The following is a 13,579-nucleotide window of genomic DNA, read 5'->3' as shown; positions in this document are numbered from 1 at the left end:
CCTGGAGTCAGGAAGACCTGAGCTCAAATTCAGCCTTAGACACTTCCTACTTTGTGACCCTGGGCAAGTCACTTAATCTCTAGTTGCCTGACAAAAAGATCCACTAGATCCACTTGGGAAGGACATGGGGAACCACTCCAATATCTTTGCCAAGAAAATCCCATAAACAGTTGGTCCACAGGGTCACAAAGAGTAGGACACAACTGATCCACTGAACAATGGTGAATTTAAAATCATCGTAGTAACATGTCACTTGGCCCCAAGGTTGTCAAGCAACCTCTACAATCCAGAATATTGTCAGTAAACTGGAAGTAAGTGAAGGAGGCCTCCAAGCAGCCAAAACAGATGTCAGAATGTCCATGTACTAAAGGTTAAACACTTAACTCACAACAAAGCTACTCAGATCAGGCCCCCACCACCACCACTCTCAGTCTATTGACTTCTATTTTAAACACAATTCTCTTTTTTAATGTATTGATATGATTTTTCCATCACTTTCATTTCTGAGTATATTCCATTCCACACCCCTCCCCAGTGAGTCACTCCTTCTTAACAAATTAAAAAAGAAAGAGGGGAAAAAAGCAGTTCAGAAAAGCCAGCTACCACATCAATGGAGTTTATTGTAAAGGCGTTCATTATCCTTCATTTAGAATCTCCCACCTCCAAACAGAGAAAAGAAAGATGCATTTTCTCAACCCTTCCGTAGACCCCATCTCTAATGGAGCTTACTATCTGGTGTTCCAAATCATGAATCAGGAGCAGCAAACTAGAAGCAGGACTCAAACACTGGAAAGAGTACTGGCTCTGGAATGCAAAGACCGGGGTTCAAATTCTGTCCCTGACACTTTAGCACCTGAGCAACCTTAAGCAAATCACTTAATCTGCTCGGGCCTCATTTTGTTCTTCTGTAAAATGATTCGACGATCTCTGAGGTCCCCTCTAGCTCTAAATCCAAGACCCTAAGAGTCTATGAACTGCAAGAACTGCGACTTGAGTTGGAAGAGACAGCTAACATCAAGGGGAGGAGCCTGAAAACCTGAAAAGAGTAGATTCACCTGGGGCCATTAACACAAGACTAGCTAGCCCCAATTCAACAAACACTTAGAAAGTGCCTGCGCCTCAAGGGACTATGGACATAATAATTAGTCTTCAAGAAGTTAACTTCTGGTTTTCAGGGAGAGAGTATGGACTTAGAAGGGTTCAAATCTCATCCCTGTTTCCTGGGGAAAGAAGGGGAAGGAGCTGCGAAAATTTGGTGCCTTGCATTGATCCATGGGACTAAGGCTCAAGTTGCTGCTATGGCTTTCAGGTTACCTAGGACATAAAAAGTCTAAGAGGAGGTAATATCCCTCAAACTTAAATAAAAATTCCACTTCCCAGCATCACCACAGTCAACAGACCATATGCATTTATTTCCATATGGAGATAAGGGACAGCTTTGTATACTTGAACTAGGGCAGTATCCTTAATGACTATCTTTTTCATGCTATTGCTAAGTAAACTTGTTTTTCAATTTTTGCAAAAATTTCACTTCAGATTCTATTGGTGTAAACATAGTCAAGCCACTTGGCTCTTCCACACACCTTAAAAATGCAAACATTTAAAGCTGGAGAGGATTTCAATACTCTCATTTTACAGCAGAGGGAATCCAGGCCCTCTGACTTGCCCAAGGACACACAGTTAGTTAGTAACAGAGCAGGGCAGGGACACCAGGTGCCAGATTCCCAACTTAGCAATTTTCTGCTGTACCACACTGTATCCTTCCACACTGTCACTGTTGTTTATAACTCACCAAATCCTAAGTCAAGAAATAACCTTCAGGATGTTCTGTTCACAAAGGCAATATGCAGCATATTTTAGAAAGATTTCTTTCTTAAACAACTTTTTAAAAAGTTTTGTGTTTAAAAGGACAGTACTATTTCGCTATTTGGAAATGTTATTCTTGTAAAAGCCACATAATGAACCACTGTGCTATTGTCAACTTCATCTCCAGGATGACCAAACCGAGACACTAAGGCAGAGAATGTCAGCTGCCCAAGGTTAAACACAGATAAGGAGAACACAGAGGTGCTTGGAAAAGAAGCTAGCCCCTCCTTGCCCACTAAGTTATTCTGTATTCTGCTGAAACTACAAGTTCTCACTTTCTGTACAGCAACAATGGAATTCTATTTTAAAATGGTAAATTGACAGACTCCCATAACCCTGATTGGCTAGAACTATTTTAAAATGTTACAACTCTAGTTGTTCACCAAAAATATGGACTAAGACATCTTGTTACTGACTCCCTCCAGTCTTTTCGTTTTGACAATCTAATGAATACGCCCATTAGAAAAATGGTTTGAGCATGTATTTGCTAGCCAAATCTTACTAAGAGCTAAGGGCTGGGGACAAAATGGAAGAGAAACAGGTACCAAAACTGTTTCCCTTGTTCTTTGAATTCCTCTTTAGAATTTATTGATGAATTGGGAAAAAGTGAAAGGTAAGAACTTTCCAGTGTCATCTTGGGACTTCTGAACATAACCAGGGTAGAAACTTTACCAAACCAAAGCAAAGTCTATGGACCATCTGAATGAATTCTTAAAACAACCCACTATCATGAAAAATCTCCATAGCTCTGCAACATCTCCACTACCCACAAAATTGTGTGGGACAATGATTCGGGGGCTGGAGAGTTCTAGTCCAATCTAATATCGTTTCCCGGAGTTTTTTTCACGCCAAAACATGAAATTAGCTCACTAAGTATACCCCAGGTTTCGGTCTTGGCCCAAACTGTTGGTCCCCTTTGAATAAGTCTCCATTCTGTGAGGGTCAGTGGACAATCCCAGAAACTAGGAACCAAAATAAATGAGAGGCCAAGGGAGGATAAAAGCAGCAGAGAAATTTAAGAGAACACCTCATTTCTTCAGTCATGAACAATGTATAAGGAACACAGACATGCACAAAATATACATATCTTCTAATGCATCGTCTTAAGGTCTAATTGAATTTAGACAGAAAACAGAAAATAAAAGCAATCAACAACTACTGTCACTGATTCATTCCAGTTTTTACAAATACAGAGGGAGGCAGAGTTATGCTTTTTTTAATGGTTGCATTAAACCACCATGTAAAGGTTTTCCCATTCTCCCCCAAAAAAACAATTTATTAAAGGTTGTTACCTCACAGAGCTACAAAACAACTGAATTAATTAGTGTTTATGATATGATCTGAAAGTCTGAGAGGAGTGCTAATGAAAAACTAAGTACAAGAATGTGTATCTGTAAGGCACTTGTGCATAATTAAGCACAGGAAGAGACCTCTGCTCTACAGAGAGAGAGAAACTAAAATCTGATACCCAAAGGCTACACATGTTCTAAATAAGATTAAGGATAATGTCACCTTTCTACATACTTTTTCTCATGGATCTTCCAACGATCCCATTATGTACCTATGCCACGGATGAGGAACCTGAAGCCTCAAGGCCACATAGGATCACACTTGAGGACCCTGAGGGTCATTTGCGGCCTCAAAGCAGCAGGTTCCCCACCACTGACCTAGGCATAATTAGCTTCTGATATGCCTTCAATACTATATAACCTAAAGAGATTTCGCTTGCTCCACAGGAAAAAAAACCCAAAGCACTGACAATTTCCATTTCCAGTTTCGTTGTCTAGGCTTTTTCCAGTCAGGGAAGGGCTGAAAAGGGCTGAAAAGAGCTAATCGTTTTCATTTCCTTCTCAATTTCTTCCGCAGCCTCTAAAGTTGTAGCCCCAGCAAACAAACGCTCCCGCCAGGAGGCGGCTTTCAAATCTCAGCCAGTCAAGAAGGATTTTCTTACCTTAAGAGCAAACTCACGAAAGTCTAAATTCCCCAAGTGGAGGCAGATCCCTGCTTCTTCTTGGAAGCAGGACAGAATGACAAGATGCTTCCGAGCCCCCAGTTTCCCATCTTGGGGCACACATCCAAAGTCCTGCCACAGGCAGCCAACCTCCCAGGCTCCTGCCACACACACAATCAAGGGGAAGAGGTGCTTTTCTAAGTTTTCCCCTCCTTTGTTTCCTGGGAAGAACAGCCACTTAGCGCCCTCTGACAAAGTCAAGAGCTGCTTGAGCAGGTAAGCAGGAGGGAAGCGAATTAACTCCTTCCTGCTTAGAGGAAGGTGTCCTAATGCTTTGAAACAAATCACCTGGGAGTCACACTGACAGCAGCACCTGCCCGGCTAACCCCTAACCTGCCAGCACAGGAGCCAAGGTGATGGTGGATTCACAGAAAGCAAAGCACTTGTTTAAAAAAAAACAAAAACAAACCAGTAACGGATAATCATGGTCACTGATAGGTAGGTCAAGTGTCTCTGAAAAACAAACAAGGAAGGAAACAACAAAAACTGTGGTTCCTATGGCCCTGTAAATAATGAGAGTGAGTAAATGTTAAATCAGTAGGCCGAAATTCATTTTTATTCCCTTTAGCTTATAAGGCATGGAGGACAAATAGGCAGCCAGATGGCCCAGTGAAATGGAGTCCTGGGAAATGGAGTCAAGAAAAGCAGAGTTTGAATCCAGCTTCAGACACTTACTATCTGTGTGACCTTGGGCAAGTCACTTAACTCTGTTTGCCTCGGTTTCCTCATCTGTAAAAATGAGTTGGAACAAGAAATGACAATATTCCACTATCTTTGCTAAGAAAACCCCAAATGGGGTCATGAAGGATCAGATATGACCGAAAAATGACAACAAAAAATGGGAATGATCATAGCACCCACCTCCCAGGGTTGTTGTAAACAACCATTTACAAAGGATTCTGCAAACTTTAAAATACTATGTAATAATAGTTATGCTTTGTCAAAGACCTTAGAGATCATCTCGTCTAGTTTGAGTTATGACAAATAAGTAACAGAGTCAAGATGTGAACCACTGTCCTTTGACTCCAATGAGGGCCCTAGAGAGAAGTCACCCTGTATCAGAGATCTCACGTGGGTCTTCCTGACTCCCGGTCTAGCATTCTATCCACTGGCCATCTGACTGCCTCGTAAAAAAAGTTGACAATCAATGGTACATATATAAGAACCAAATATATACTCAGGTTACAACTTAGAACTAGAAGGAAACACAGATCATCTAATTTCTTCCCCTCATTTTATAGATGAGGAAACTGAGGCCCACACAGTAGCAATGGGCAGGGCTGGCCCTCCACCACTATTCTCCAAGTCAAAATCTCTTGCTTTTTCCACCCTGCTGTACTGTACTGCAAACACCTCAATGGCTGGAGTGATGCTGAATGTGGTCCTGAAGGGACAGGCAGAGTTTGGACAGACGGACAGCATAAAGAAAGTGGACATTCCAGGTACAGTAAACAACATGAAAACACAGGCTGTTGTTGGTTTGGTTAGGCTTTTCAGGAAATAGTTTAAGACAGTGAGATGCACACACACCACACATACTTTTCATGAATAAATAGAGGTAGCTAGTTGGCCCAGTGGATAGAATCCTAGACTTGGAGTCAGAAAGACCTGAGTTTGAATCCTGCCTCAATCACGTACTAGCTGTGCAATTCTAGGCAAGTTATTTAACCTGTCAGCCTCAGTTTCCTCATCTATAAAATGGGAATATTGATAATATCTACCTCACATTGCCATGTGAAATGAGGTATGTAAACTATTTCTCCCTATATAAGTGTTGGTTATTATTATCTCAACTGATCCTCACAAATGAATAAATAAAAAAGCATTTACTAAGCACTTACTATATGAAAATATGCTAAGCACTAAACAATTAATTTTGCTCTCAAGGAGCTTGGATTCTAACAGGGGAAGACAACATATATAGGGAAGTGGTCAGAGAGAGAGACAGAAGGGAGAGAAAGAGAGAGACAGAGAGAGAGAGGGAGAGGTAGGAGGGAGAAAAGCATTCCATGAATAGCAGAACATGAAAAAGAAATGGCCAAGAAATGGCCTAGTGAGCCTGAAACAGGAAGAGGCAAGGCTAATGCTGACCAGTCAGAGACCAAGGAGGATGAAGGCACAGAGATTCTGACAAAGGGTCACACATGTGGTCATTAGTGGTAGTGCAGGAGGGTGCAAAGCCAAATGTCTTAATTCCAAATCTATTGGTCTTTCAACTACACCAGAAGTCATTCTTATTCCATTGGACTTCAGGGCAAACTGTATCAAATACCTCTGCAACTATCTGGGCCCCAGCTTTCCCATTTGCAAAATGAAATGCTTGGCCTGGATACCCTTAGTAAGCACTTAATAAATACTTCTTGATTGATTGATTGAAGGTCCTTTGATCCTATGAAGTAGATTGGAGTCATACTTCATCAACATTCACAAATAACCTAACTGTGCTAGGCCTGGAATCAAGAAGACCTGAGTCCAAATCCAGCCTCACACACTTGTTTATAACCTGTGCATGCCTCAGTTTCCCCAACTGTAAAATGTGGATAATAATTGTGCCTACCTCCCAGGGTTGTTGTGAGCATCAATATTTGTAAAGGACTTAGCTCAGTGCCTGATATAGTAGGTGCTTAATAAATGCTTGTTTCCTTCCTTTTCTCACATTGGACGTTCCCAAGCGTGATTGGGTTTCTAGGAATGAAGGGAAGTATTCTGCGCCATCCCTCCCACCCAACTTAGTGGATATATCTTGTGTATATGATATTTAAAGGAGTCTACCATCAATATCTGTCATATATCACATGTGCTGGCTAAAAGGATATAACATACATGTATATGGATGTGTTCATATGTTTGCATATTATTTCCATTAGATTGTAAGCTTCTTGAGGGCAGGGACTGTTTTTTGCTTACTTTGTATCCCTAGCACTTAGCACAGCACCTGACACAGCCCAGGCACTTATAAGTGTTTATTGAATGAATGAATGCATATCCAAAACAAATCTCTAGAGTGCACACAGGCTTTCATTTTCATCTGATTTCTCAGCATCAAGCCTACAAAGTAATACAGTGCTTGCTTGATGTCTGTTGAACTGAATTGCATTTCCAGTCTCCAGGAAGCTTAATACATCAGAAACAGCACTAGATGCCTGGATTTGAATCCAGCCTGACACTAACTGTATGACCCTGGACAAGTGGCTGCAGTTCTCTGGGCCTCTCAATCCTCATCTATAAAACAGGGTTTATAAAATCTACAATAAGCTACCTTATATGGTTGTGATGGATGTTAAACCCTAAAACTCTAGTATACAAACTCTAAAACCTTAGGACCCCGTTAGTTTTCTCTGCTTACAATTCTGCCGAGCACTGATGTAGGGGGTGATAGAAAATGGTCATATAAGCACGAGTTCAGTGTGATGGGAGTGGAAGCCATGGGGAAACAAATGTGGACCCTTTACTAGCCTTGCAATGGTGGCTATGGCATAAGAACAAAGATTTAGAGACGGACTGACACAATTCCCTCATTTTACAAAGGAGGAAACCGAGACCCAGGGAGGCGAAGGTCACACTGTGGTAAGTGGCAAGGCCAGGATTCAAACTCAGATCCTCTGCATTCCAGAGTGTATGGAAGGAGTATATTTTTTTTATCCCTTTTACTTTACTTTCTCAGGATCCATGACCATGAGAATGTCTAGTTTCCAGGTGTTAGATAATAACTCCCAGAATAGCCCCAAGGCTAGATAGTGGTTCCCACAATCCTAGTGACATGCAGTCCTGCTGAGGCTGAGCTTCGAGATAAGGGGTGACGTAATGTAATACTGACCACACTTGCACAAGATGACCATACTGCTAAAATTAACCTGTGAGCTTAAGGCTGGCAAGATGCCCTGCCTGTTGCCCTATACAGCAGGTGAGCACTGGCCCATGAGTGGTGAGACCATGGAGTGATGCCTCAAGGGGGCGCACTGAGGTTTGAGGGATTTGGGGGAGGGCACAGGCTGAGGCTACCTCCACTGACCCCATGGAGAGGCAGGAGTAGTGGTCCCTTCCGAATGGCCCCCTCCAGAATGGGAGTCAGCGCTCCAACCCTTCCCAGAAGACTAGACCAGAATAAACTGTATTAACCCCTCCCCGGCTGTCTGAACTTGCTAGAGGCTGCAGTCCCAAGCCCTCCGGCGAGCCCTCCTCCGCACCATGCTGCCTCCCTGCCCTCTGGAAGCCTGGGTTCCCTCCAGCCACACAAGCGGGGTATTAGGAGGACCGCGCCCTGCACGTGTCACACTCTTGTCGTTGTTTCAGCTATCGCTCCCGAGTTTGAGGGGGAGAGGGGAGGGGCGCCTCTAGCCCCTCCGCCCTCGCTGAGATCCACGGAGGGGGAGCGTCACGACTACGGCGGCCTCGGCTTGGAGAGGTCCCGGGGGCACCCACGGAGCCCCAGAGCCCGGCTCTGAAAGGATGCCGCTCAAACTGGCCTCTCAGAACGCAAAGGACACGTCACTTCCGCTCGCCCGACCTTCTGACACTTACTCACCCCAAAGCCCCGAGTCTTTTGATTGGGAGAAGGAAAGGGGGCGGGGAGATATCAGGCCACGCCCCGAAGGGGGTGTGGGATGTTCTGGCCGCGCACAAAGGAGGCGGGAGCCCGAGCACCGCCCCCGGTCGGCGTGACGTCACCACGTTTGCCCGTCCGGGCGCGCAGGCGCTCGGTCAGAGTTCAGAGGTCAGGGTCTCGGGCGGCATGTGAGGGAACATTCCCAGGGCGGTGCGTGGAGGCGTCGCTGTCGGACCCTGGGACGTGTTTCCAGCGGGGTACGAGCCCTCTGGGGCCCCGCGGGGCGGCGGGAGGGACTAGGAAGTGGCGGGCCTGGGTGCGAGTCCCGACACCGACGCTCGGGCCCCGGGCAGGAGGAGGAGGAGGAGGGCGAGCCCCAGGAAGGCTCAAGGCCAGAGGGCAGCGCGACCCAGCTGGAGACTCGGGGTGCGGCCTGGGCTGCCCGGGGCTGGAAGGGACCCTCAGGCCACCGTCCCCCGGCCCTACGGGCGAGGAAACTGAGGCCAAGGTCCGGAAGGCCTCGCTCGGTGCCATCGAGCTCGGCAGTCCCCGGCCGTGAACAGCCCCTCCTAGCCGGAGGTCTGAGGTCCCCAGAGGAACCACCTGCGGGGGGCGGGCCGAGGTCTCTAGCCATTCCCCGCCCCCTCACGTCCTGCTCAGTAACCTCCCGCAGCGAATCCCGAAGGTCGCCCGGTGGCTCCCCCCCAATACTTACTCTTCCATCGGGTGACCGCCGCCTCCCTTCTGGCGGCTCCGTGGGCCGGACCCCTCCATCCTCTCCCCCACGCCGGCCACGCTGCCACTCCCTCGCCCCGCCCACTGACCTCCCTGGCCGCTAACGTCCCATCTTATGCTGGAAGCCTCCCCCAGCCGTTCTAATCGCAGTGCCTTCCCTTCTGGTCATCCCCGAGTTGTCCCAGAGCTCCTTGAGGGCAGGGAGTAACTGCCACCTGGAACCAGTCACTAAAGCTGCCTGGGCCTCAGTTTCCTTTTCTGTAAAATGCAGGGTTTGAGGCTCGGTGGAAGGGTGCTGTGCTCTTTGAGCAAAGCAGAATTGAGACAGCACAAAGTAAATGTAGGCTGCGCAAATTTAGGATATCTACCCAAAATATCCACGGACTATCTGTGGCAGAGCATTCCCAGCTTGTATTGGTCTGATCAGCCACAGTGGGACACACTGAAACTTCACTTTATCATGGGGATGTCATTTTGGTCCTCTTCGGAAGAGGAAGGACAACAGCCAACCAACCATCTGTAATCTAGTGGTTATCATCAGATTCCAAGAAGAAAAAAAGCCAAGTGGCTTTTCAAGCCTATACTTATTCACCTTTAGTACTCAGATTCATAGAAATGCAGACTTGTCATAGTCTGGAACTGAAAGGACCTCAAGAAATCTAGGCCAAGGATTCCTTGCCTGGAGTCAATAAATTTGTTTTTGTTTTTTTTTAATTATTTTGATCATTATTTCAATATAATTCTTTGCATTTGTAATCCTACTTGTTTTATTTTTGTGCTGCATAAAACAGTATTAGAATTCTAGGTGGTATAGTAGATGAGAGTGCCAGGCCTATAGTCAGTCAGGGTCATCTTCCTGAGTTCAAATCTGGCCTCAGACACTTATCAGCTGTGTGACCCTGGGCAGGTCACTTTACCCTTTTTGCCTCAGTTTCCTCATCTGTCAGATGAGCTGGAGAAGGAAATGGCAAACCACTCCAGTATCTTTGCCAAGAAAATCCCAGATGGGGTCATAAAGAGTCAGGACTGAAACAACAATTAGGAGAAGAGGGTCCATAAATTTTACCAGATTACCAAAGGGATTGGTGACACAAAATAGGTTAACATCCCCTAATCTAGGCCAGCACCAGGTCAGGAGGAGGCAAAGGGATGTTCCTGTTACTGACATATAGCCAGTCCCAGTCATTGGTAGAACCTGGGGTCAAACCCTACTCTCTTCTCTGTACTTGACTGAAGGGCTTCTCCATATTCATCTCCTAACTTCTCTTTGGGTGAGAGTAAAAGTAGCAAGCAGTATGAAACTTGGCTAAACCTCTCCTGTGTCCATGGACTTAGGTAGTCCTCTAGACAGAAGGAAATGTACTTATGTTATAAATCATAACCACCAACTAGACTGATTTTTAAACTTTGAAATTTCTTTTTTAGGTGACAAAATAACAAAATGTCAGTTGTTCGTTCTACTGTCCATGCCAAATGGATAGTGGGGAAGGTGATTGGGACAGCAATGCAGAGAACTGCCAAAGTGCAAGTCAACAGGCTTGTTCTGGACCCCTACTTACTCAAGGTGAATCTTATTATTATTTATCATCAAATAAGATGTATAAAACACAAAACGCAGAAGGTCACGGGGATAGATTAGTTCCTTAACTCTCCTTCGTAGATGAGCCAAGTCATTTTCATGTTTGAAAAATCATTATTGGCTACGCTCACTCAAATCTATCCTTGTTTTAGAACTTGTTTTAGAAAAACTTTTTGTCATAAATTACATGCCAAACTCATTGTGAACACATATCTACTTTAACAAGTTAATAATTTACATATTACGCCCTTTGTGTTTCTAATCTTTAACCAGTCAGTTCTGTTTATATACATAATTTAAATATCTGGTCATAGTGTAGCGTTGTTTTTATTGTTCAGTTGTGTCCGTCTTGGAGTTTTATTGGCAAAGATACTGGAGTGGTTTGCCATGTCCTTCGCCAGTTCACTTGACAGAGGGGGCAAACATGATTAAGTAGCTCCCCCAGGATCATGTAGCTAGTGAGTATCTGACCAGATTTGAACTTAGGGAGATGAGTTTTCTGACTCCAGACCCAGCATTCTGTGCATTCTGTGCACTGCCTAATTCTGCTTGCTTTATTATGTCACTTTACTATAGTATCTCATTACGGTAATGTCCCACCATTTATTCAGCCATCCTCCAGTTGATATTCAGTAATAATAGTTAACATTTATATAGTGTTTACTGTGTGCCATGCACTGTGCCAAACACTTTTTAAATATTATCTTATTTGATCTTCACAAGTCTAGCATGACAGAACTGACATTTAATCTATGTGCATTGTTAAGCTGCCGTCATTATCCCCAATTTACAGAAGAGGAAACTTGAGGCAAACAGGTAAAGTGACTTGCCCAGGGTCACACAACTAGTAACTGAGACCACATTAGAACTATGTCTTCCTGGCTCCAAGTGGTTGACCATTTTTCATTCTAGCAGACAGTGCAGCTAAAAATATTTAAAAAGTCCATGTGAGTGGTGAACATGGAGTATGACTAGTGATCAGAGAGAAAAGTCTGTATGTCGGGTTCCATTTCTACTTTGGATGCTGGCTTTGCCACCATAGGCAAGTCTATCTATTCCTCTTAGCCTCAGTTTCCCCATCTGTAAAATGAGGCTAGGGATACCTAGAGGATGATTATGGGATGAAAATAAGAGATGTGTGGAAAGCACTTTGCTCCTGGAATCTTGTGGATTTAATACATCCTGGGAGTCAAGTCCCAGGAGTGGGATTCACAGCTCAGAATATGACCACAATGTCATCAGAGCAAATAGCAGAATTGTTCAATTTTACTATTGGGTTATGAAGACGAGTGATTTAACTTTAAACTTGACCCTTCTGTTTCCCTCAACAGTACTTTAATAAGCGAAAAACATACTTTGCTCATGATGCTTCAGAGCAGTGCACAGTCGGAGACATCGTGCTCCTCAAAGCCTTGCCAGTGCCAAGAGCCAAGCACGTGAAACATGAATTGGCCGAGATCATCTTCAAAGTTGGAAGAGTCATCGACCCAATTACTGGGAAACCCTGTGCAGGAACCATGTACCTGGAGAGCCCAACAAGCTCTGAGGCTGCCCTCCCACCCCCCACCAAACCCGAGTCTGAAAGTCTGAAAGAATCCCTCAGCAAAGCTGCACAGAGCCCCAAACAAGCCTGCTGAGGGACACGCTGAACATGCAGACCAGGGAGGCTGTTGTAAATGTTTCCATTCCAGCCATCCTACTTCTGTAGATGAAGCATCGAAAAGTAATAAGTAAGGGACTTTTTCAAGAGCATGTTTTTTCCACAATGATAGTGACTGTTTCAAGTCACCTTATCAGAAGGACAGTGTGGGTATCAGTTTCTTAGAATCTCTGACCTTATTAACAGGCGCATTATTGACTAAGCCAGTTGTTTTGGAAAATAGGATTGATGGTCCATGGAATTTAAAATAACACAGGAGCCAGGGGGAGGGGAGCATAGGGAACGGACATGTTTGTAAATAATTATCTTTTTTTAATAGTAAAATATTGGAAGTACTTTAATGGAATTTTATTTTTAGTGGTTTGTATTCTATTTTTCTCTCACCTCTCATACTAAATGGAAAGAAACTGTTCAATTTTATGGCCAGATTTATTTATATAGATTAAGCTGAATTAATAAAAAACTTTTAAGGGGTTGGGAAAAGTGAACCCTAGCAACATTTTTTATTTCCAAGAAGCAGAATGTTCATTCATTCCTTTCTAAGATTACTGAAAATGAGGTTTCCCTTTTTGTGATAAAATCACAGCTAGAATTTGTTTTCAGACCAAGTAGTTAAGGGTTGTTCTTAATGAGGAGCACTTTTTGGATAGGTTGGGGGGGACCCAGAGGTGCCCACCTGTGCCCTGCAGGGGTGAAGGTTGTGACTTGTCTTGACCAAGTTAGACAATTCTTCAGTAGAGCTGGATTTCACAGTCATGTCCTGTTGGGAATCCAGCCCTGGAGGGAAAACTGACCTCTGAACTATGAAACAACAATGTATTTTAAGGCAAAGGAATAAGCATCTTTTAACTAGTGTGGAGTCTATGTAAAATCAAAAACTAGGATAAGGAAATACTGACTTGGCAAAGAAATGCTCATTCGGTTCAAGTGTCCTGCGTAGGCGGAGGTCAGAAGTCCGGTGGGACAGCACGGGCATTTAGTCCATGGGCATTGTTAAAGCAGATTTTGTTGCCTTGTGCCATCTGTACAGGGGGCCCCCAGGGAGGAAATTCCCCCTCCCTCAGCCATTTCCCCCCAGAATGTCTCCAATATGCAGGAGCTGCTGGACCACCGCTGACAACCCCCTTCTGGAACAGGTGTGAACCGGGAGGGTCTCGGCCTCGGCTGCGGCCCCAAACCTGC

The 13,579-nt window shown here is 44.5% G+C and overlaps 2 protein-coding genes across 9 annotated transcripts in view; one reads left to right on the top strand and one right to left on the bottom strand.

Annotated features, from left to right (window-relative positions):
* LOC140525070 (merlin-like) overlaps positions 1-9,212 on the bottom strand; it is a 66,500-nt gene extending 57,288 nt beyond the window's left edge. For 5 of the 8 annotated variants that reach the window (XM_072640101.1, XM_072640100.1, XM_072640099.1 and 2 more), the window contains exon 1: positions 3,818-4,159. The gene's annotated coding sequence lies outside the window, so the exon portion shown is untranslated. Of the gene's footprint in view, positions 1-3,817; positions 4,160-9,138 lie in introns of those variants that run through there. The other 3 variants (XM_072640098.1, XM_072640096.1, XM_072640103.1) reach the window with 3 other exon arrangements.
* On the top strand, positions 8,571-12,743 carry MRPS17 (mitochondrial ribosomal protein S17). Its single transcript, XM_072640112.1, has 3 exons — positions 8,571-8,680; positions 10,584-10,722; positions 12,069-12,743. The coding sequence occupies exons 2-3, from the start codon at positions 10,600-10,602 to the stop codon at positions 12,372-12,374; spliced, it is 429 nt and encodes a 142-aa protein (XP_072496213.1). The 5' UTR covers positions 8,571-8,680; positions 10,584-10,599; the 3' UTR covers positions 12,375-12,743.
* The last annotated feature ends 836 nt before the right edge of the window (positions 12,744-13,579 follow it).

This window comes from Notamacropus eugenii, chromosome 2, assembly GCF_028372415.1.
Source record: "Notamacropus eugenii isolate mMacEug1 chromosome 2, mMacEug1.pri_v2, whole genome shotgun sequence".
NCBI classification, from domain to species: Eukaryota; Metazoa; Chordata; class Mammalia; order Diprotodontia; family Macropodidae; genus Notamacropus; species Notamacropus eugenii.
This window is presented reverse-complemented; position numbering and strand designations above follow the sequence as displayed.

What these genes read in the sequence shown, in the direction of transcription:
- MRPS17 (XM_072640112.1), top strand. Translation starts at nt 10,600, where the DNA reads ATGTCAGTTGTTCGTTCTACTGTCCATGCCAAATGGATAGTGGGGAAG. An exon ending in TGGACCCCTACTTACTCAAG is followed by an intron (nt 10,723 to 12,068) that starts GTGAATCTTATT and finishes TTCCCTCAACAG; the next exon opens with TACTTTAATAAGCGAAAAAC.